The 23937-nt window shown below is 39.9% G+C and overlaps 3 protein-coding genes across 6 annotated transcripts; 1 reads left to right on the top strand and 2 right to left on the bottom strand.

Moving 5' to 3' along the window:
* Nucleotides 1–625: 625 nt before the first annotated feature.
* Nucleotides 626–17054, bottom strand: shc2 (SHC (Src homology 2 domain containing) transforming protein 2). Of its 3 annotated transcripts, none has more exons than XM_085347758.1 (15): nt 16986–17054; nt 16224–16274; nt 13734–14544; nt 10580–10650; nt 8327–8387; nt 7979–8098; nt 7284–7337; nt 7067–7118; nt 6299–6425; nt 5158–5338; nt 4433–4529; nt 3615–3794; nt 3064–3404; nt 2806–2957; nt 626–2536 (listed from the first exon to the last, which is right to left on the bottom strand). In XM_085347758.1, exons 3-14 carry the CDS (start codon nt 14499–14501, stop codon nt 2829–2831), a joined length of 2181 nt encoding a protein of 726 aa, XP_085203884.1. In that variant the 5' UTR covers nt 14502–14544; nt 16224–16274; nt 16986–17054; the 3' UTR covers nt 626–2536; nt 2806–2828. The 3 variants fall into 3 exon arrangements, with proteins under 3 accessions (XP_085203884.1, XP_085203886.1, XP_085203885.1); XM_085347760.1 differs by having other exon boundaries at nt 13734–13994; XM_085347759.1 differs by having other exon boundaries at nt 4433–4526; nt 16224–17054.
* Nucleotides 17055–17547: 493 nt separating this feature from the next.
* On the top strand, nt 17548–19898 carry cks2 (CDC28 protein kinase regulatory subunit 2). The gene is made up of 3 exons (XM_085347977.1): nt 17548–17606; nt 17823–17950; nt 19855–19898. Exons 1-3 carry the CDS (start codon nt 17548–17550, stop codon nt 19896–19898), a joined length of 231 nt encoding a protein of 76 aa, XP_085204103.1.
* Nucleotides 19899–20481: 583 nt separating this feature from the next.
* cimap1d (CIMAP1 family member D) lies at nt 20482–22332 on the bottom strand. Of its 2 annotated transcripts, none has more exons than XM_085347188.1 (4): nt 22293–22332; nt 21729–21839; nt 21115–21228; nt 20482–20972 (listed from the first exon to the last, which is right to left on the bottom strand). In XM_085347188.1, the coding sequence occupies exons 1-4, from the start codon at nt 22330–22332 to the stop codon at nt 20482–20484; spliced, it is 756 nt and encodes a 251-aa protein (XP_085203314.1). The 2 variants fall into 2 exon arrangements, with proteins under 2 accessions (XP_085203314.1, XP_085203315.1); XM_085347189.1 differs by having other exon boundaries at nt 20482–20969.
* Nucleotides 22333–23937: the final 1605 nt, after the last annotated feature.

Genomic DNA, 23937 nt, shown 5'->3' with positions numbered 1-23937 from the left:
GATTTGTTTTTTTTTTATATAATAGTTTTAATTAAAAAAAGAAGATAAATTCTCTGCGGTTCACTGTGTTCTTTTTAAAGTGATCCATCAAAGAGTATCGGTTGACTGACTCTGGGCTTAACTGTGGACCCGATACATTAGCACACAAATATAGGATCCATTCCAGTAACTATACTATGGAGTGTGCGAGAAAAATGCATAGTAATATGTCAAATGCGTATTTAAAACACTAAGGGTCCTTATTTTACAGTATGTAAGCCAGCATGCTGTTCTGGCCATCCTGATCCATGACCCTCTGCAGCAGCTATACACATACATTAAGGAAGCTAGAGACACAATATTTGAACCAACTAATATGCCTGAAATACGTGCATACAACCATTTATACTTTGTGAGGATAAAAACACGGTGTAAACAACTTTCAGCTGCTTCCTTACTCACAAAAAGTTGTACTGCATTTTTGATCATCCGATGCCGTTCCTAACACAACCCCAGTGGGATTTGTGCCCTATTAGGTGGGATCTAAACATGGATCTTTTGCTTGTTGGTTAGATGGTTAAACTTATGCTCACAAATGACAACCCACCTTTTTTTAATACATTTTATTAACAAAAGGTCAGTCAGTTAATCATAGAAGAAAAGGTCCAGGAAATTCCTGAGGGGAGATACAAAAGAATGACAATGATCTGGATCTCGCAAAAAAACTGTTGAAGTTTACCTCATCTTTATGTGCATTTATGAGGCTAAGAACAAAGGAGGGCCTGATTAAACTTAAGTAGCCAAGAACAGAGAGGGGGAAAAGGGCAGAAAGCAGACAAAATAATTTTAAAGTATTACAGTGTCAAAACTGGGAATGAAACGCTGTGGAGCAAAAAAAAAAAACCAGCAAGTCAGTAAAATGTACAGACAGGGAATAAGGACAATAAAGTGATGCACTTCCCTGAGCTGGGAAAAATTAAGCTCCTTCTTTAACATGTCTATGACTGACCTCTGACTTAAAAACTCTGAGGGACACACATATAAGACGATAACATTTAAGACCATCATAGACAGTATTACTCATTCACCCCAAAACAAGAGCAGCTTCCATTACTGTTTACATGTACACAACTTTGAATCATCCTGAAGTTTGTTCATTTACTCATTGGCGTGGCAAGAAAACTGTTCTTTTGCAACAAGAGCATAAATGCACATTATATACACGCTGACACAAACGCCTGTCAGTGTAGTTATTAAGGCACTGAAGTGGGGGAGGCTGGGGAGAACGGGCATGGCTATACTGAGCATTAATGCGGAGGAGTTTTTACCACACATGACTTCCTAAAATAATGAACAGCCCTTACAAACAGCACAAATAGCAGATTTAATAGCAAATGTGATCAAACTTCTCAGTCAGGACAATGTATCGATCTCCACTGCACTGATAAATACACTAAAGCCACATTAAAAGCATCCATTGTGTAGATCCCGCTTGTTCCACCTAAACGGCTCTGACCGATCGGTGCAGCGACAGGTGATGTTTTGGGGTGCGCCGTGTTGTCTGGCTCTTTGCATGGAGTCGGTGCAGTGGATTGGCTTGTTCTGGCCCATCTTGTGGCCGAAAACAGAACCTGCAGGGAGGCGGGCTGTTTCAACAGCTTGCACTGTTTGTCATGTTCTGCAACTGTTCCTGAGGAAAGCACTTGAGGTTGCTGTTACTTGGAACTTGTTTATGTGGTTGATGTCTCGAGATAGCTTCCACTTGAATGCCAGGACCCAATGTTTCCCAGGTAAATCAGTGATGTGCGCTTCACCTGTCAGTGGTTTTAATGTTGGGGCTAATCGGTGTATCATGATTATGCTTTTTTTTGATGCATGTGAGGCTTAAAATAGCTCAGAGAAACAATAAAGGCTTTGTGGCTGTTATAAATTCAGATACTGCAGACCTTGAACATGAGCATTTAACAGTCTTTACATTCTAAACAGTTGCAGAATTTTCATTTCCTGCATTTGTACCGAGATGAACTACTGGACGAACTGGACATCTTGTTTTGAATTTTTTGGTGCACCAGAAAATTAGTGACAGTTTGTTCTGGTGATTCCCACAACTGGTTGATTTGAATAACCTGTGACTTACTAGTCATGCAAGTTGTGGTTTAAAGGAAGAACTTCACAATTACAGGCTTTTCTTCACTGTGCATTAAATCCTTTTGTGATTTCCTGAGGTTGGCTCCTCTCCAGACAGGTTGTCAGTTTAATTTTTGACCTCGGTTGGTGATTATCCAGCTCGGGCACAGCACAGACTGTGGATCCTGGTTGGTTTGTTAGCTTAATAACTGCATGCTGAGGAGTTTATGACAGATGAGGGATATTTGGTTTATCCTGGTAGTCAACAAGCAGAAGTACAGGGATATATCAGATACTGCAGACTCCTTAGAAGGATTGTCCATGGAAAGAAAGTATTGCTGATATTCTTTCTTCCCGTTGAAAAATCATCCCATAATGAGTCCTAGATTCAGTTTTTATGTGATTTGTATGGGCACATAGGAATTTAGCACTGTAGAACGAGAGAGAAAGAAATACTACATTATTTCTACTTAGATCTATTGTAACCAAGTGTGTGAATCTAAATAATCTACATGCTAAAATGTGAACCTTCCCTTTGCAGTTAAAGACAAATTGAACACCTCAACAATGTAAAGAAATAGCAATGCTTTTTAAAATGATAATGTTAGCATGCACTCCTTGCTTTACGTCTGCATTATAATCCCTTAAATTATTCATGTATCTGGTTTGAAAAGTCCATAGTGTATACTGCTATCTTACAGTCCCACACAGGTCCAGGTAATTCACTGCTTCCTCCTCACACCCCGTTTGAGATGAAGCTCACTCTCTGCTGCTACAATAGGCAGCTCATTCTTCAGGTGAAACGAGACGAGGTGGGTTATGCTCTCAAATAACATGTCTTTGGTCCGGACCTTTTTTTTGAAGGGAAAAGCAAAACAAAAGGAGTACACCAGTGTAACTTCATAACAAAACAAATAAGCAGTGTGATTTATTGAAACTACTTCTTAAGAGACTCACCACTCCTTCAGGGTCCACTAGCAGTAAGTGTTTAGGGAGGCCACGGTGCAGGCCGCTTAGCACATACTGGCCAGGATTGGTAGTGCTCTCCCTTACCAGAAAATCTCCGTCCCGGCTCAGGAGTTTTTCTGCGTCTCGCCGGCTCATCCGGCTGTGGTACCAGGGCTCACGGCGAAGCTGCTCCTCATTTGGAGCAACGGGGGCTCTGCGTCGTGGAGGGCTGGGCCACTGATCCTCCAACACCCGACCACCTCCCACTCCTCCCTCAGCACCAGAGCCTCCAGATATAGTGGACCCAACACCACAGGCCTCATGGAGTTTCAGGGCATCCTCAAAGGGCCCTACAGAGACGACAAAGGCGCTTGAGATGTTTCACAAGGTTTTGTTGTTTCCTCATAGTGTAGTGGTCTGCCTAACTAGTAAAAGATCCGTGGATAATCGTAAAAGGACGGTGTCAAAAAGGGAATCTGGTGGGAATCAAACATTTGAGAGAAAGTCTGGCTGTCGTTCTGTTATATATATGTCCGAAGATGTCATAGGCAGGGACTTACTCATGTCAAAGAGATCCTTTTTGGGACTCTCTGGTGCCCTGGTGCCTCTGTGCCCATCAGGACCCTGAGTGAGTGAATCCAGGTTTTCCAGACTCTGGGTGTTAACATATTGATGCTCCTCATAGTCTCTGCTGCCTGGAGGCTGACCGTCAGCACACAAATAACCATCTGATGTCAGACCTAAGACAGAAAGGTGCGCACAAAATGCGTTTCATTCACTAGTTTCTGCCCCGTGCTACAGCACTGTTTGCTGCTAACGGAAACAACTGATTATATAAAAGAAAAAAAAATCACAAAATGTCACTTAAAATTTCCAACTACTAAAAGTCTAACTATTATTTTCTATATTTTTGAAAGGAAAAAGTTAATTGTCGTACCTATCTTGATCATCCTCCTAGCATCAGTCTAGTTAAAGATGATAAACAATATGAAGTATGAAGGGGGCCTTATTAAAAATGCCAAGATCCTATTTCTGTTAATTAAGAGGGCAAACGCTGAGCTCCCTCAGGCAATGAGAACTGTGATGATTAGCTTTGTAATACAATAAGGATGGAAAAAAAACAACTAACCTCCTTCAGAGACAATTTAACATAAATATATACACAAAACAAATCTGACAATCCTCATTGTTTAGTATGTGACTAGAAAACGTTGCAACTCATATATTTAAAAAAAAAAAAATCCTTCATTTAAAAACCTGTTTGAAATCCCCCCAGTTAAGTACATCACCTCTATATAACAACTGTATTATAAAAACTAATCTAAAAGGTCACAATGTTTTAGCTGTTACAGCTGCTCCCTGCCACAGGATGTCTCACCTGAGCTGCAGGTTGTCTCCGTGTCCCAGTGAAGCTCATAACACAGCTGACCAGGCTGGTGAGATGCTTGATCTCTCCTGGCTGGTGAGCTCATCTGCTAACACATAATCACACCACAAGAACACAACCTAAATACATCTGGATCTGTATAACCAAGAACTCTCATCTCGTGTCCCTGCATAATGTAGTTTCGAAGCACTCTATTTGAAACATTAGCTGCAGCATGTCACCCTGTTGTGAACAAGTTGCAACAAAGGGGGCAATGGGTCCTTTCACCTGATAGGCTACAGAGAACCCAAGGCTCTTCGTGTAATCGTATTTGTCTTAGGCAATTATGCTGCAGGCACAGTTATGGAGTATATTTTCATGATCCTATGCTTTAATTCCATGTAACAATATGAGGCAGGAGCATGAAAACACATCAGTCACCAGTTCACGAGGGAGATGTCAGAGAGTTCTGTTCGAAACATTAATCCAATACTTCATGATAATGACCAGATGTTTTAGTTTAGTCTGTAGTGCAAGCATGCAGGTTTTACAGTTTTACACAAAAATGCACCGGAGGTCTTCTCGATGAAATTTGGAGAAGCAGAAATACACCGTACAAATAGAAAAATATAAATACACAATATGCAATTACCTCAAAACTGGATTCAGCTACAGTAGAGCTACAACATGCAGAGCCTGATTTAACAGTATTTCTATAGCCATGTCAGGACACTCACCTGAGCTGCTGTCTTGCTCTGTGGTTGAGTGTGCATGTGACCAATGAGGGTTCCACTGGGCCTGAGTCTGGAGTCTACCACACCTCCAACAGGAGGCTCCTTCCCTGGAATACGGTTATAGTAATCCGGCTCAGAGAAGTCCTCATCATCCCTCCAAATTGGTTCTTCTGTCCTGGCAGACCTAAGGAGAAATATACTGTGAGTGTAAGTCTGACAACAGAACTACATGTCCAAATAAAGACAGCAAAAAACTGTATTTTAACCACGACTTCCAAATATGATTATGTATTCATTTCTATAATGATGTTAACGCTACAGCATTAATTTGAGGAGGAAATCAGCGTTGTTAAATTGATTTGTTCTGATCAAGTAACATCTCCACATCCGAAATTGAGAAGATGTTTATTTGAAACCAGGAAGAAACAAACTGCTTGTCTGGACTTATTCTGGTGACTGCAGTGGCATCGCTGCGGTAGCATCTCATGTGTGAGAAAATCTATGTATTTACAACACTGTAAGACTGATTTTGAAGAAATACAAGAACAAAGTATCACATCTCCTTGTAATAAATAAGAAAGAAATCTGAGAACTCTAAACTAGATCAGGTTGGTGGTGGCTAAGCTCTTTCTGCTGGATGCTTAGAATAGAATAAACCTTTATTATCCCACGGATGAGAAATTTCGGTGTTACAGAGCTCTTACAGCAAGTGAAAGTAAAATATAAAAGGAAGACACAAGCAACCGAGGTTCGTATATACAGGTATATACAGGTAACAATGTACAGAATATGTATAGAAAAATGTAAAAATTGTACAGAGATATGTATAAAATGTGCAGTAAACAAACAAGCTGGTGAGTAAGATGACCAAAAGAGTGTTAAGCTGCATTATAGAGTCTGACAGCTGCTGGTAAGAATGCTTGGGATGTATACAGTCCTGGGAGTCTTAAACTGAAGTGTTTTTTGGTGCTTTTGTTACATGAAGTCAACATACTAGATTTTTCTATTTGACACGTTGGGATAATTTATGAGTCACTATCCCACCGCTTCACCGATGTCACTGATTTTAAGGAGAGTAACAACAACTCTTAACATCTTTTTTTATCCAGTTAAGTACGTGAGAAGTGGCAGGACTTTCTGTTACCTCTCCACAGATGTCATGGTTTTTGGTGGACTGTGCAGATACTGTTTGAACTGCAGCTCGAAGGCTTGGCCGAGGGTACTGATGACACTTTGGGCTAAACCATCTGAGCACTCCAGGATATGACATGCTGAAAGAAAAAGAGAGAGAGAGAGTGAGGAGTTAAAAAGTTGCCACGAGCTATTCAAACTCCCGGTACAGCAATGAGCCAATAGTTTATTGGCTTCTACATATGTGGATTTTTAAAATATTAATATTTTTTAAGACATCAGCAAACACAATGTTTATTAGCTATTTAATTTCCAACAAAGTATATTTTGTGGTGCAATAGGCTGATATTTTATAACAATACTGGTTTACGACACCGGCATATTACCACATTTTATATACTTTAGTTTTTTTTAAATAATTGTGATGTTTAAAAATGAAATACTAATGTTTACAATGCAAATGATAAAATCAAATCATCAATATTGTTAATAAAATATTTTTTTAAATGATTTTGTACTGTTATTGTTACAGTCTCACCCACCCTAAACCCATAATAATTGTAATTAAGCCACAGACAGACCACATAATACAGTTAGAGGTGGAATCAAAGCATTTTTAAGAAAAAATGTCTATAGATATCGCAATAGTAATGTTATAATCCACAGTAAAAAAGACAACAGACATTATTTTCTAATGCAACTTATTTTGCCTTACAAAATAAACGTGTTTGTCTAGTGGCAAAATGTATGGAAGGAGAAAGGGAACCTTTTTAGAACATACCTCTCTGATTCACTGGGTCTTTGGACACATATGCAACATAATCAGGTGTGTCCTGCAACATATCAGTTTGGGGGAAAATCAGCTCGATAAATCAAAACCATCAGTAATTTTTGAAGCTCGAGACTGTTAACGATTAATTCAAGTCATACATGTTTGCATAGGCAAAATGTTCATTCCAACAATTTAATGGAGAGTAAATGTTAAATGCTGCACTCACTGTGTCTCCCCCAGAGGCAAATGAGATGGACTGCAAGGGATGATGAGCTATCACCTGAAAGAGAAAGGAAGCCATTCGTTATTTTGTCAATGAATGTACAGTACTGTGTAAAAGTTTTGACCCACCCCTCATTTCTTCATATTTTGCTTCCAAGGAGCTAAAATTTCTTTGAATTCTTATAAAGTGGTCTTGAGCAACAGCCCTCCAGGTTTTCTGAAAATCTTTCAAAGTTTTTCTTTGGACATTGGCTGCTTTTTAACTGTTTTCATGTTTTTGTTTGTTTGTTTAGCCACCTAACTCTGGCCTATTACTCATTCAAGCATAAAAAAGGCACCTAAATCCAGCGATGAACCTGTTGTATCTACACATAATGGACAACTGGGCAAAGTCCCAATTAAAGGTTAAAGGTTTGACTCTGTACCTCACAAAAGTGGTATTTATTTATAATATTCACATAGGAGTGTAAAATTGTTCACTACAAACTTCCAACAAAGAATTTTTTTTTATCTCATCAGTGATTTCGCACATATTTTACCCAGTGATTAACAGTTAAGAGAAAATATGCTAACGTCAATGTAAAGCTAAGCTATAGGAATAAAGAAAAATGCAAAAATAATAGCTGGCACATTATAAAGGTCTTAATCACATTGTGGTCATGCAAGTACATTCGCCACCTTAATTAAGTATCAGCTAACCTGTCGTGTGGTAGGAATGAGCAGATTAATACCATCGATGGAAATATTGACTGCGATGCTCATGCCTGCAAATCGTAGGTTACTCTTCCCCATGACTGACTGCAGAGCTTTGTTTGGAACCTACAAAATAAAGGATACGATGAAAATTACAGTTATATAGCTTCAGTTGTAGATACAGATAAAAATGTCATACTGTATATTAGTTACCAGAAAAACAGCCGCATGGAGCAGCAGCAGTCCTTTCTACCCTTTGTTGTTATTTTAATACATCTTGTGTGTATATAAAATTACTATTGACTGCTTGTCAAAAGTACTGCATGTATGTTAGAATTATAAATTACTGTTAACCTTCTTCCTCCAAGCCCCCTTTCCACCTGGCACAGCTTCGCACAGTCTGTTGATGGCTTCCCTAAAGAGAAACATGAAGAAAGATTTCAGATCAGACTAAAGACGAATATACTGGTCACTGATTATCAGCCATTTGTAATAATAATAATATTATATAACGTATAAATCATATGGACTTGTGTTGTCTGTGCAAAAATACAGAAAACTGAGTCACAACACAAAACGCCGCCCCACAGCAATGGAAAACGTTAGGTTAAACATGAACAGACGTTTTCCCTTCCTCCAAACAAGCCCATAGGTCGTAGGCAAATCGTAGTTCAAAGGTCACGAAAATAGATAAGAAAGTCACAACATTCTTATCCATTAATGTTGGAAATGTTAACCCGAGAAAGAAAACAATAACAGCATTCATCTGTTGATGAATAATTTGGGAATTTAAATTCCCGAAGTATGGGAGAATAAACAGCATCAGATGAAGAAAATAAAAAGTAAATAGTGTATAAGACCTCTTTAGGGCATTAGCATTAGCATTTATTTTCTGCAGTGCAATTCTCCCTGCACATTTGTTACAAGTTGGCGATAAAACTGATATAACTCCTGGGAATGACTGCCTAATGGGCATTTAAAGGGTCTGTCCCTGTGTGAGCATGATGGCACGGCTGAGCCATAAAGTGGATTTGAGGCGGGAGCTCACACGCTCTCTGCCAGGGGACAGTGGGAACAATCAAGAACCTAGCTGCCCCTATCAAGTGGCTCGTAAATATTTAAAAAGCAGCGTCCCGGGCCCCATCTCGAGTAAAAGTCTTCTCAGGGATTTTTGAAAAACACCACAATGTTCGAATGACTCATGCTGATGAGAGAGCAGAGGGAGGAGGAGGAGGAGACAGAGGAGGGGGGGAGAGATGAGCTGTTGTTTTCGACTACAATAAAATGCTGCACCTCGTTTCACTCATTTTGCAGTTAAACGGCAAAAAACACAGAGAGGACTGTTAAGAGAAAGCACCTTCTTTAAATCCTGGAGCTGAATTACATTTTTGAAATACTGGAAGCTACTGACTGTTTCGTTGTGGTCTTCCAGGACTAAATCAAGTTGTGTATAAGTCAGGAAGCTGAAGAATGGCCTGTTCTGAATGGATATGTAAGCCCTTACTGTGCTGCCTTTAAATGATATCCAGCAATTCACATACACACATATCACGACTTTGGCAAACAAAGTAAGGAAAGACCCAGGAACAAAAGCCTTGTGTTGTTAGCATCATGGAGGACTTGAACCTATTTTGAATTTTTAAAAAATGCCTTATGTGAGCTACTAGGTGAAAAGGGCCCCTCTGACCTTGACCGAGGGGTAAACACACTTAAATGGGACTTTAAAATCAACCACGACAGGAATGCAAACAAAAAACATTCATCATTGCTGGAAATAATCATGACTCAGTCAGTCACATAAAAACAAGACCAGACATAGCCATCTTACTCTCTATGGCTACTCCCAGTGCAAACATTTTGTTTTGCTGCTTTGTTTTGGACATCTTCCTCCTCCTCCTCCTCCTCCCCCCTCAAGAAGTTACAGCCGCAGACATTATCCAGCAGGGTGCGTTCATGGGGACCACTGCAGCTTTCTACAGTCATTAACGAACATCATCAATAATAGATCTCCCTCTCCATCACTCCATCTCTGCTACCTCCTCCCCCCTGCACTTAAGCCTCGGATGCACGGTGGGCTCAGATTACTGCCGATCGATTGTGCAGGAGAGAGGAGAGGGTGAGAGACAGAGAGCGAGGCAGACAGGGAGGGAGTGGGGAAAAGGACTTCTCCCATGAGGTTGAGGACTGCAAAAAACCCTGTTTTTATAACAATAACATGACGTGTAGGGCATAAAAACACCAAGACACAGACATAGTAAGGCCCTGAGGCATAGTTTAATGTGTAACCTTCTGGCCTTTGATGCCAGTGAACACAAATACAGCAGCTCTGTTTATCTCTTAACAGTCCCACACTATAACTGCTGTCTTCATGCATGTAGTTCTTGCAAGTGCATGAGTTATTGGACAGCTCCACTGCAACGTAAACTTGAAATTCAAAGTTGTGGCTCTTGATCAAAAAAGACTAATGTGACAAGTGTAAATCTATTGGCCATGCTAAAGCAAAAGTATTTATATATAGTATATATATATATATATTTAAAAAAAACTCTTCACACTTCAATTAATACTACACATCTACACTGTCAGATATGACGGTTACCAGCTTACCTTGTCACTTGAGTGCGTGTGGTGAAGTCCAGGGATCGCATTGATTTCAGCACCTCAATGCATCCCATGTACTGTAAAGAAAAAACCAAAGGGAGAAAAATCATTAAAATCTAAGTTAAATACCTTATTTTTAATTTAAAAATAAACTCATGATATGTTCAAATATGTTTTATGATCTGAAAAGATAATTGAATGAAACTATTCAAAAATACAGAACTATAAACATGCGCTGCATTTAAATTAAGTTTGTATTTTTAACTACACCACAACACTTCCAGAAAGAGATGTTACGTTCACAATAGACTATACTCTGTTGGTACATGTGATTACTTTCAACAGTAATCTAAATCAAATCCCCATATAGCCCATTAATGTAGTGTCCTCCAGTGGGAAGGTCCCAGCTGAGCAGCTTCCTAATGCCTGTCAGGTTGGGGTGCTAATGGCACTGTGACTAGATTAGCAGCACTCAGAGCTCCAAATCATGGATAAACTGCAGCTTCTCAGCCCTCTGGGGGATGTGAGTGTGTTTGCGTAAACAATCAGCATGTGAGTACGCCCTCTACATCTTATTTGCATATCTGTGTGGTTATCATGAAAAGATGAAGTGGTGAACGAATTGCTTGGCATTTGTTTGCCTGCCATAATCAGTCTCTAAAAACCAACTCGGAGATAATAACTCATTTAAAAAAGCTTCTACCATCTACCACATTCCTGCTGCATAGGTAAATAAACCCATGAATACGTAAAAACAACAGATGCAACATTGAATATTAATAATTAACATTTTTTCCTGTGTTTTTTGCTACACTGATTGAATCGCAGCCTCCTTAAAAACATGTGACACTCATCTTAAATGCAGCACATTGCATTGGGGATGTAAAGCACAGCTCTTTGTGAAACTTATTTGGAGAGACGGAGAGAGAAACAGAGTGGGACCTCTGAGCCAGAGAACATAACGAGCTCACTAACAAGATTTGGACATGAGGGACGTCTTCCATCAGAGAAATTGTCCCTCTCTTTTTTCTTTCCCTCTCTCTGCCAATGCTTCCATTGTCACAAACTCAATCTACTGATGCAACATCCCTACTTCTATCACCCTATCTGCACTCTTGTCCTTTTGGCCAAGTCTCTTGCACACTATTGCTATGACTACAGGGACGTAGACTTTCCAAGACACATTCCTTAGAAATTTAATAACATTAGCATGTCCTCTTTAGCCGTGTTTTGCTGTAGCGGCTGCCTTTGACATAAATAATTGCCAAATTATATCGTTTGTCACTGTAAAAGATTTCCAAAAGAAGTTTATTAGCCAATGTGATCAGATTTTACAACAAAACAACAGCCATGTAGTAAAGGATGATCAGATAAAAGTATGTGATTAGTTACTCTCTATTCCTGGTTAACTGCACACTACGCAGAGCATATTCAAAAATATATGACAGTAAAATTACAACAACTCAAGTCTACGGACCCTTCTAGAAACTGCATCAATTAGCAACAGGCAATCACATTGCAAATATTTATGCTTCGCTTTGATAGTGAAATAAGTGAAAAACACAAAATAGAAACAGTTTGTCTCTCTCTCTGCAAATGATTTAGCAGAAGCGGTGTTTTGATGGTCGGTGCAAAATCCTGACTAGCAGAGGCGGCAGATGCAGGCCAGACACAGATCTCGACGTGGCTATGCAGCGAGAGAGAGGGAGAGAGAGCGAGTAAGAGCATTGCTAAAAATCTGATTTGTGTCTTTCCCAGCAGAGGAGTGGATATGTATGAATATGTGAGTGAGAGAATGAGAGTCGCTCAGCATAGTGGCCGTGCTGCTTAAAAATGGCAAGGTGCAGCAGAAATCAACCATCACTCTGACACTAATACATGCAGAGACTACGCCTCCCTGCATAGATTTCCCATTGAAATGCATGCTGCACATACATGTCTCCTGAAGTACTACGTTAAGAGGCGTGAAACACGTTCAAACACTGGCTCTTTCAGGTCATCTGCAATAGTCAGAGGGCATTTTCTGATGACAACAACAAGCTGTTAAAAGCCTGGTCCCATCATTAATATGATTATGAGTCAGATATGAAAAGAGCACTTGTTATCCATTTCAGAAAGCCCTTCCTGGCTGTGAGAGCTCATATGTAATCGACATTTGGACTGCTCCCATACAGATCCAACTATCCTCTTCCACATCATATGATGCAAATGACTGTGATTAAATGTAATTGAATATGGGAATGAATGGTGCCTGTATAATGTTATTAGAAAGCGTGCTTGGGCCCCAGTCTGGGCTAATCAAGAGTCATGTCATTAGTTTGAGGAGGAGGAGAGCACAGGGGCAGAGGTGAACAGTTATGGGGGATTGCTGAGGGGACATCGAGCATTCTGCTCAGGCTGGTAGCCCTTTGTAAACACAGCGAGCTCGGATTGAGAACAAGATTTCTTTGAAACTCAGATTTATCTATATCATTTGAAATGATCACATTCATTTCTATATGTATCAGTTTATTTTGATACAAATTTACAGAATAATAAAAAAGCTTTATTGAGCATATTTTCATGATAATGAAATAAACATTTGGTATCGACTATGCTGAGATGCTGTAAATAACATTTTATGGGTAAAATCATAATAATTCATTGCACACAAGAACGTAAACAATCCCGAAACAAAACAAAGAGCAACCACTCCCACAAGCTTGCAGTGGGAGCTTACAATCAGACCTAAGTTACAAGCTCTATAAATACAGATTCTCATTGTTTAAGTACAGTATGATAAATTCTACCTTTGGTAAACAGTGCAGCTGAACCACAATCCTTTCTACAGTCTGTACACATAATTTCATGGTTTATCTCTCTCCACCCTGACGCCTGCATGCTGTCTCCCAATGAGCAACGCTCAGCCATCTATCTGGATTAAATTATGTGTTCCCCAGTCTTCCCACATGAGCTGCATAACAAACTGCCTGATAGTGAGGTGTCCTTTTGTCTTCTGTGCAGTCAGACAGAGAATATTTAAGTGGGGTCATATATTTAATATTCTGCAATTATCTTGTTCTCTTTACTCATTGATGAGCACCTGAAAAAAGTTACTGCATATTTCCTTTGGTTGTTTTTTATTTCTTTGAAGAAAATAAAAAAGTGCCAGCTAGCTTACCCTGACAATGTAGGACGCTCCTTGTCCTACTATCTTCTTGTCAGGGTGCAGCCAGCCTTGAGAGGGTTTGTGGATGAAGCTGCCCTTCTGGTTGAAGTCCTCTCCCCCAAGCCACATGCCTTCGACCCTTGTGCTGCGCGTCATTCCCGATCTGAAGTTGCTGGAGCCACCGGGGCTCGCCATGACCTCTGCGGCTCCAAATACGTGCCCCCCTGGACTGGCAGAATTTGCCGCTGCTACTGCTCGCTGCCCCCGAATGGCCTGTAGGGAACAAGGAGTGACACACACCGGGTCACAGGAGTTAAGCACTGCTGCAAGGCTCGCCACTGGGCCACTGGCTGAGGCTCCACCACCAGGCCTGTGTGATGATGAAGAAGACGTGACAGAGGCCTGGGAAGTAGCTGCCGCTGTCTTGCCCGAGTCCTTGCTAGAATTGGAGCTGGAACTGGAGTTGGATGGACTCCGGCTAAGCAGGGAGTTGGAGAATTTCCACTGAGGCATCTTAGGAATGAGCATGCAGAAGGTTGTCGTGGCATCTTGTTCCCCATCCAGGCAAGGAGAGTCGGCCAAGGCCATAGCCCCAGCAGAAGAGGAGGACCTGGCACTGGGATCCAGGGGAGGCAAAGGAGGCAGAGGAAGGCTTGGCGTGGAGGAGGGAACCACTGGTGTGGCCACAACTTTGCCGCTCATGGCTAAGCTCTGCATTAGGTCGTCGGAGGAGGTCACAGACTCATTGCGAAAGCGGTCATACTTTGGCTTAAGGAGCATGCCCGGAGTAGCCGCCTGAAGCAGGACCTGTGAGTGGGGATAACTGCCACAGGATGGAAGAAAAAGGGGAAAGGGGGGAAGGGGAGGGGGAAAGGTGCAAAGAAGGAGGAGGAGAAAACTAGCAGGAAAATCTTGTTGGTCTTATATCCTTGTCAAAGTCAACTGAATGCTGTCTGGTCCTCTCCCGTTCACACACACACACTGTCCCGCTCTCATGCTGCTCTCCTCACTGAGCTGCCCCGCTCCCTCTCCCTGCCTTAGGCAAGCTGTGCTCCCAGTCTTGTTCTCTCTCTTCTCTCTCTCTTTGGATGATGTCATTGGTCTATTAGCCCTGCCCAGCTGCTCTCAGACTGTATTAGCCAAAACACATCTGCCTGAACCACCCGGCTCCCAGACACACGTACACATTGACACTACAGAGCACCTGTGATTCTACATAAAGTACATTCAGCAAGGCAGTAATTGGAGCCAGTAATCATTACATTTTGGAATCTACTCCTCAAATGAACTCTATGCCAGCATTTGACCTCCGACAATAAAAAAAACAGTGATATTAAGATTATAAAAAAGGCTGCATTGCTTTTAAGATGGTAAAAATATGACTGAAATAAAACGATATATCCATCCACTTAACCACTTAACCAGCTGGGATCCCAGCTAACACTGGGCGAGAGGCTGGAAACATCCGAAGCATCTTGCCCATCCATTGTCAGTTCATTATCATTTGGAATTTTTCTTATCTATGGATTTTCTGTTTATTTTTTATCTATGCCTTCTGTATTTCAACTGTCTCTGCATTTTGATAACTAACACAAAATAATGTCCTTAATTTAAATTCACATGTTCAAAAAGTAACCAACACTACTGTAAATCGCATAAAAACAAATAACACAAATGTACAGCAACAGAAGAACAAAGCTCTAGAACTAGCTAAATTGAGATATAAAGTTAAAATATTTAGGGTATTGAGTTTGGATGTTGATGAATATCAGAAAATTTCCTGTCCATTTAGTTAAAGTGAATTTTGTATGATTTGATGTATGCTTATAATTGATCCTGGTTATAGGCAAAGACTTCACAAAGAAAACAATGCAGCCACTCTCCTAAGGGACTACATCTCTAAAAACATCCACCCTATTCCATCTGCCTAAATTCCCTTCCCATCTCCCTCCCAACCGTCTCCCAAGAGAACAATCAGCCATCTCAGCAAGATCCTTTTAGCTGCTCTCTCTTTTTCCCTTTCCCCCGTTCAACCTCTTTCCTGCTTCTCTCTCACAACTGCATTCCTCCGTCTTACACAAAGGCAACAGAAGGTACGCATCAGGAGTCAGGATTCTCTGTGAGAAACATAAAGCGAGTTAAACGATGATTTTCAGTCGAATCACGTAAACAGGTACAGTAGTAAAAAGGATACTGACACAGAAGACAGAAGGAAAACCTATTCCCCAAAACAAGTTTCTAGAAATATATTGTGTCTAACCCAACACTCTGTCATGCCAAAAAGCTGAAGAAAGGTCTGTAATTCACGGGATTTCTACAGCGCTTCAGAGAATCTGGAGAACCTGGAGACCATGGCATTTATCCAACACCAACTCTAGAACAACTACAGTAAACAAACTACAGCCCAATTCATTCAGAACAATAGTAACAAGATAATAGATTATACAGGCATGCGACTGACACATTTGCAATCTTAAAGTTAGAAAGAAGCATGGATCTTACCTGTGTCAGGCTCTGAGAAAGCTGCTACATGACCACTGCAGTGGTTGTTTGCTAGAGTATAAAAAGTTACTGATAAACCAGATGTAATCGATGCATGTTGACAGATGCAGTAGCCTTTCTCGGTATTTTCTGTTCCCCATTTTCCCTGGCAAAACACTTGAGTGTCATGTATAAAATTAAAGTGTTCATGTTATTTCCTCAAACTCTTACTTCCACTTTCATTCTACAAATGATACCAATTCCAATTTAATTCACACATTTTTTTTCTCTGTATTTCAAGAGTCAACGGATTTACCTCATGAATTTACATATACAAGTGGAACAAATCCTGCTCTGAATAACACACCACTCATTAGCAGCCACTGACACAACCTAATACAACAAAACGTCATAAGGTACCTGCAGCACAGAAAATTTAAGCTGTTATTTGGTTAAAATGTAAAATGAGTTCGCAGTAAGTTAGTAGACTGAGAATATAATGCTATTTATACAAAACATATATATACAATTTGGCTATGAAAGTTGGGTGTAAACGACCTGCATCTTGACTGTACTGTTTAATCACTTACTGATAATGCTGATGGATGCTTTTCTAAATATTTTTGCCATATTCACTTTCAGTGTTCTATGACAAAAGTGCTTTTTAAAAATAATAAAATGTATGTAGTCATGCTAAGTGTTCTGCGGGGCTCCGTAATATTCCCATGCTGTTGTGAATACACCACAGGTCGAACAGAAAGTATAGAAGTGAATCATACATACGATTTCACCCCCAGTGGATACATCGCCAACCCTGTGTACTTTTCTCCTGAAAGTTTACCCTCCGTTGTCGGCTCGTCTACGTCAAAAGTCCTCTCTTGCAGAAGATCAACTACGTAGCAGAGATAATTGAGAGCCGAAGATCTTTTACTGTGTCAACTTCTCAACATATCTGACAAAACGACCACAAACTTTTCAAAATACAACACAAACCTTGGGTTTAAAAAATCAAAAACGTATTTTTTTTTAATCTTATATATAGCCATTCCTAATATACCGTTAAATGTACAAATTCTATCGCGATAGCGCTTCGCCTCAAGGCTTGTGTTTTCCTTGCGGAGGGAGTCATCTTTCTTTGAATAGACGATCCTGTTAAGTCCGCGTGCTGCTGCTTTGACCAATCAGGGGAGTGCGGGTAACCGTTGGGGTTTGAATCATCCCCAGAAAACAGCGGCAGATGACAGTAGTTCGTTGAGCTTGTAGATACTGCTAGCGAACATATTTGGTTCACATTATCCAATATCAGCTCTTTGAAGCTCAGTTTTGTTGCTTTTGTCAACTGAAAATGTCGAAAAAACAGATTTTCTATTCTGACAAGTACACCGATGACGACTTCGAGTACAGGTATTGTGTTTTTAACGTTTTCAAGAGTCCGTTAATTTAGTTCGAGTAATTAGCTAAGGTCAAAGTAGCTTTTGAACGTGGTGGAGATAACTTATTGCCGCTGTAAATTGAGACGTCTTGTGTTAGCGTTAGCAGTTGATATTAAAATATATCAAAATAAACTGTCTGACCCCTAGTAGGCAATTAACAATATGTTTGTTATATTTCCATCCTCAGGCATGTTGTGCTTCCTAAGCAGCTGTCCAAACTGGTGCCCTCCTCCCACCTGATGACAGAAGAAGAGTGGAGAGGACTTGGAGTCCAACAGAGCCAGGGCTGGATTCACTACATGATCCATAAACCAGGTCAGTAATCACGGTGTGAAGGATAAGTTCACATTTTCCTCAGTCTTGTCTTGAAAATTAAGTCAGACGCCCATGTGTGCATCTAAAGAACTACAAATTGACGTCATCATTCTTTGAATCTAAGGTGGTGAAAATACCACGTTTCTGTGTATTTGTCAAACCTTTGGAAAACTATGAAGCACAGTAAAAGCAAATATGTGTTTTAGGGCTCTTTTCTTTTTTTGTTTTAAACCAGACATTTCACCATCTGTTTACTGTCACTTGAGTAGGAAAGCGTCTCCAGGGAATGATCAGGGTTGCTATTATAAAAAAAAAAGCTATAACAGCCTCCCCTCTGTCAGTGCGCCCCACGGCAGCTGTGGCTACATTGTAGCTTGCCATCACCAATGTGTGAATGACTGAATGTAGTGTAAAGCGCTATACAAATACAGGCCACTTACCATTTACAGGCCATAACATTGCTCACTCTACGCTGAAGCCTTTAGCTTTAGCTCAGCCTTTTTACATGGTGTGTATTCTATTGGCCATTATGAACAGATCTCTTCCTGGTATATGTATCAAAGAAGAGGGATGACTATATCAGGGTGATTTTCATGGTGACCCTATATCAGGGCTAAACTCATAAGAGCCTAGTTTGATCTTGTGTGGGTAAGAAGTAGTACATCCACAGGAAAGATGGTTGAGACCCTGAGAAACTGTAAGAAAAATAAGCACAATTTCAAGAAGGTGTTTTGTTTTGTTTGTTTGTTTTAAAAACAGCCAGTACCATTATGACACATCCTCCTGAGAACCAGCCTATTCATTTATGTCCTTTGTAATGGGCATTTGTTTTTGGTCTATATCTTTTGACTTATTTGAGCTATACTACTAAGTCCTGAGGGACTAAATGGAGGACATTCTGGGCTTTCCATTGATATCCCATGTGTTTGGGTGGCCTCTTTTAGCTCCAAAGAGGATGGTAATCACAAAAAAGTTCAATGGGAAGATTCTTTTTTTCCTTGGTTCCCAGGAAGATATATTAAAATGTGTAGATCACAGTGAATATACAAAATTAGAGAAGATTTAAATGTTAATTTTTTTGGAAAGAAGCAATATTGGGGTTTTTTTGTTTGGTTTTTTGTGTTTGTTTTTTTTTTTTTTTATGATCCAAGCAATCTGAATTAAATGTCCATAAATTATCAGTCATGTGAAGAAACGCTGGTAACGGCAAGGTGTTTTACTGACTAAAAACATTAAATAATTACCCTATAGAACCTTGTTATTGTTGGTAAAAATAAACAAACATAAGAACGTTTTTTTGACATCCATACCATTTCAATTATTATATTTTATAATTGCCCTTGTATACAGACCCACAATGTTTCTGTTTCAATGTTTCTTACGCATACAGCATGTGTATATAGTTTCACTCGCATACATGTATACATATATTGCTTTTTATTTTATTTTCTTATTTATTTCCCCCCTTGTTGTATATTGTTTTCTCTTCTTATTTTTGCACCTTTGTGGTCCAGCTACCCAATTTCACTGTGCAAGAAACTGCACAATGACAATAAAAAGCTCTAAGTCTAAAATTTCAGGTTATTGTCTCAAGATTTTGACTTACTAACTCAAAATTCTTATTTTTTCAATTTCAATAAGTTGATAACAAAATTTTGACTTGGCTCTGCATTTGCTGAGCTGCATTTGGCCCCCGTGTTTGAAACCCCTTCAATATACTTTCAACAGCATATGAGTATTATGCTAAAGTTGACATAAGAATTGAATCTGTCATTGTACAGCTTCTACACTGCATTATTTGGCCACGATCAAATTTGGGTGTAGACGACGTACAGCTGTAGGCTTGACTGTGTTTGATGACTTACTGATGATGCTGACAGATCCTTTCTTGCTTTACTCCCTAGAGCCACACATACTGCTTTTCAGAAGGCCTCTCCCAAAGGATTAAAGGGGAAGCTGTCTGTTAAAATACCTGCTATCTCCTCTGCTGATATGTATTGTCTTTCGATCCTATATCTGTCCTGCACATAAATCTATATGTGTTGTGATATATTGTGTAGATGCCCTGTAGTTTTGTGTGTATATATTTTTGTGTTTCTTCATTCAAATTTCCTCAGTTTTTAGAGGTTATGAGAGACAAAAATGTCTTGTTTTCACTGTGAATGATAACTTAAAACAATTTGAAGGTGGAAGTTTGCCTGTCAATTGTACAATTTACCAATTTTTTTTTATCTTTAGGTGTAATGTTGTCAAGACTGATCTATTTACTAAATGGCCATATGAGCATATGATTTTATTTTGCTCAAACCAATGACATCCCTAACATTTTTGTTAAAACATTTCTTGATAATTCCTTGAATGTATGTATTTTATGTGCATATGTTATTTCTTGATATACATTTGGCTCTCCGTTATGGTTGATTTGTCAAGTTCTTTGATACTGGACAAATAAAATATGCTAATTCCTTAATACTTGCTGCTTTTCTTTTTATTTAATTGAAGGATGATGTAATTTTCTCTCAGATGACTGTTTAGTCAGAAATATTGACAATAAGTGGAGTAACAAATTCTGAGTGTCTGATACCCAGGGAGTAGGCTGGTGCCCGGGCCTTGTGGACTGTAACTTTCTCTGGATTATATGTTCCTGGACCTGGTTTCTTGGTGCCATCTCTGGGTAAACTGTGACGTCCCGACATGGAAAACGCTGGCCGTCGGAGCAGATAAACATTTGGGTCTGTACTATTGTATCTGCAAGGCGCAGGAGTCTTGGCTAAATCCTCAGATGGTCCCCCTATGCTGAGACCACCTGATATTGTGTAGCTTGCACTGGATGCCTTGTTTGGGACTTGAGCGCCCATAAGTGGCGGTAGAGAGTACTTGTTGGGAGCTGGGACCGAGTCAACACTGCGGTAGTGTGTGCGAGAGCCCATGGTGTAGGATGGAGGTCTGCGCTGCAGGTTGCATGGTGGGGCTCTCTCAGGGCTGTATGCACCGGGTCCTGGTGTGTGGAAAAGCTCCTCTAGTGAGCAGAAGACAATCACATGGGGTTCTCCAGAAGGGTCAAAAGTACATGTTTTCTTCACTAATCTATTGATCTGACTGATATACAATATGTCACAATTAATTTTAAAATAAACTCCAATAATGAAGGAAAGCATACTTACTCTGGGCTTTGACTTTACCCAGCATTGAGTATGCAGGTGTGCCATCCTTTCCAAATCGAGTGATTCTTGCATCAATGTGATACCGAGGCCCTGGACTGGAGTCAACACTATATACTGTTAAAAATTAATTGGATAATTACAAATGTATATTTTTAAAGAGTAAACTTCTTTTCATTCTTTTTGCTTAGTTTGATTTGATTTGATCCTGAAAATCTGTAGATGCAGTTTTAAAAAAATAACAAAAAGTGAAGAAAAACGTCGTCTCCACCTAGTGGTTGAATTTGACATCACACCAAACGGAAATTTTTGTGAGATCATTTTTACAGGAGAGGAAATCATTGTGAAAACAAAGACATAAACATTATAAATTACTGTACACAAATTCTGTGAAATGTGTGTATTGGTGACTGTAATGCTTTCAGCTAATTTGTGTCCTAAATCAGCAGTTTGATGAAAAAAAGGCGTTATTTAGTTAGTCATAGAATAAATAAAAAGAAAAAAATCTGCAAAAAAAAAAAAAAAAAGTAAAACTTTAGTTAGCTTTAAGTTAAACTTGAAAACTAGCCCTCAAAGTACCCACTTCTGATAAACCATAAAGCAAGAGCGGTGCTCACTATTATCAGTCATCCTTCCATGGAAAGTGTAGGCAGGGCTAGTTGACTTTGTGAAGTCATGGCCAATAAATCCAATAGTGGGAGGAAGCCCATAGCGACCAGGTCCAGGCCCTTGAAACAGCAGAAGATGTCACAAAGTTGCCATAACCTCAAAATACAAGTGTCTTAAATTACATCCAGTTTACAAAAATCATACATGTGGAAAATTCTAAAGTGACAGTGGCTCCTTTGATTGTGAACGCAGCTTTATGTAAGGTTCTCTGCAAATAAGGTCTGTATAATTTTGCCTAAGATAACTAGACAATACAAATTAATATTCATGTGAATTTTAGAGATTAGCCTTCCAGTTTTCAGCCTTGAATGAAACACTATTATGCACACTATGTCAAACAGCTAACAAGGTGGGAGCATTTTTTTCACAGAGTGGAGCAAGTCCTGACAGGTCTGCCCACTGCAAAACGACCCACTCTGCTTAACTGCAGTATATTAAGCTACTGATATTTATTTGTAAATATTAATTTACATTTAAAAAAAGAACCATGATCATTATTCACGATGACTTACCTTTTTCTCGTCCAGCAATTACTGGGTATTTTTTCTCCATCTTACTCTTTGCAGAATTGATAGTTACTTCAGGAGTCCAGCAATGGTAGTGGTTCTATAGAAGTATCAGATTGCTCTGGGCATTATATGCTCGTAAAACCATTTAAAAATAAATAAATAAAAATAGCTGAACTGGGGTCTTTGCACAGGTAATGTCCCTTTTCAGCTAAAAGTGAGGCAGGCTTCAGGAAATTCAGTCATCAGATTCCGCAAGTGATTCCTTCATTCAGGCTGCTCTTGGTCTATTGTCTGTTTCTTTTTTGTTAGATATCTGTGCTTCCTCTTGATCCAGCATCACCAAAGCCCCAGGTGACTTTAGAAACCCAGAACCCTGCCTGATCTAGGCTCAATCACCAATTTCCTCCAAAGCAATCAGGAAACCTGAGACCTATAATGCTTGTCAAAGTGTCAACAACAGAGGAGGATCTACCCTGGATAGGGTTTACTCTGTCTGCCCGTTTGCCCCTTTGTCCAAATGCTTCATCAGTGGATGCTTGGACAGGTCATTAGCCCTTCCTCCATGGGGGTAGGTGTATAGGTGCACTCAGCTGGCACTTAGAAACAATGTCATCACTCCGATTCACTCTCATGTAACGCTAGCTCGCTCCCCTCGCAAACCATGAAACCAAGATCCCCCTCTCCGTCCTTTCTCTTTTGACTCTTTCTGCTCATCACAGCGTGGAGACGCAATATCACTCTTCAGCCATGCGTACAGTTGCCACGGAGACTGCTGAGGGTAGCTTGCTGCAGCCTGGTCCCCTGCACCGCTGCCTCGTTGTCACAACAAGAACAAAGTTTTCCATTCAGAATGAGCAGCTACATCAGCTGTCACTGCTCAGAGTTTGATAACTTCAAATTTGGCCTCACGCTGCTGACGGTACCAGATCTCTATACAGTGCAGCCACATGGCTTTATATTATTTCTGTAAGTACGAACGCAGAGAGAAGATTTCCTTTAAAATGAATGAACAAGCACAGCAACGCTTTGATGCAGAGTACACGCTATAAAACCCCAAACCAGAGTCAAATGTAGTGCAGCACACATGAACCTGTATTTTGGCATCTCCTGTTGAACTGATGGAATACACAGTGAATTAACAACCCCCTGATTTATCAACCTTAACCTCGAGCCAAGCACACTTTCCAGACACAGTTATGTGTTGATTTGATTCGGTTTAAAGGCCTGATCTGCCAGTTTCCAGAGACAACTGTAACCGAGAGGGTCGACAAGTGACGTGCAGTAAGCAAACATTAAACTTTCACAGGCTTTAACTCTCTCCTGGGGGTGCCCTCCTTTGGCAACCTAAATAACACCAACACATTAAGGCTCAAACATGTGCAAGTATGCTGCTATCCTGTATATATCTTATTTACTATTGTTTGAATACTTGCGATTGTTTTATTGTACTTTTTATATTTTACATTTATATTTATTATTGAATCTTGCACCAAGGGAGTGGCACTCCAATTTTGCTGTACTCTGTACAATGACAATAAAGGCTATTCTATTCTATGCAGTTAGGTACAAATTCACACACACTAACATGCTTTCTGTCTCTAATGCAGCTACATACAAGGAATAAGAGAGTGAAAGCAGAAGGCCCTTT

This window comes from Diplotaxodon limnothrissa, linkage group LG23 (genome assembly GCF_057381915.1).
Source record: "Diplotaxodon limnothrissa isolate DT_005_m linkage group LG23, D_limnothrissa_male_GT1.1, whole genome shotgun sequence".
NCBI lineage: Eukaryota > Metazoa > Chordata > Actinopteri > Cichliformes > Cichlidae > Diplotaxodon > Diplotaxodon limnothrissa.
Note: the sequence above shows the minus strand (reverse complement) of the source record. Positions and strands in the feature narration are given on the sequence as shown.

Coding starts and splice junctions, on each gene's coding strand:
- shc2 (XM_085347758.1), bottom strand. CDS start 14,501: ATGCTCCTTAAGCCAAAGTATGACCGCTTTCGCAATGAGTCTGTGACC. Junction 7,338..7,978: donor TCATTCCTACCACACGACAG/GTTAGCTGATAC, acceptor TTTCTCTTTCAG/GTGATAGCTCATCATCCCTT. Junction 7,119..7,283: donor TTGCCTCTGGGGGAGACACA/GTGAGTGCAGCA, acceptor GATATGTTGCAG/GACACACCTGATTATGTTGC.
- cks2 (XM_085347977.1), top strand. CDS start 17,548: ATGTCGAAAAAACAGATTTTCTATTCTGACAAGTACACCGATGACGAC. Junction 17,607..17,822: donor GATGACGACTTCGAGTACAG/GTATTGTGTTTT, acceptor TTCCATCCTCAG/GCATGTTGTGCTTCCTAAGC. Junction 17,951..19,854: donor CTACATGATCCATAAACCAG/GTCAGTAATCAC, acceptor TTTACTCCCTAG/AGCCACACATACTGCTTTTC.
- cimap1d (XM_085347188.1), bottom strand. CDS start 22,332: ATGGAGAAAAAATACCCAGTAATTGCTGGACGAGAAAAAG. Junction 21,840..22,292: donor AATTGCTGGACGAGAAAAAG/GTAAGTCATCGT, acceptor TGCTGTTTCAAG/GGCCTGGACCTGGTCGCTAT. Junction 21,229..21,728: donor TGGAAGGATGACTGATAATA/GTGAGCACCGCT, acceptor AATTTTTAACAG/TATATAGTGTTGACTCCAGT.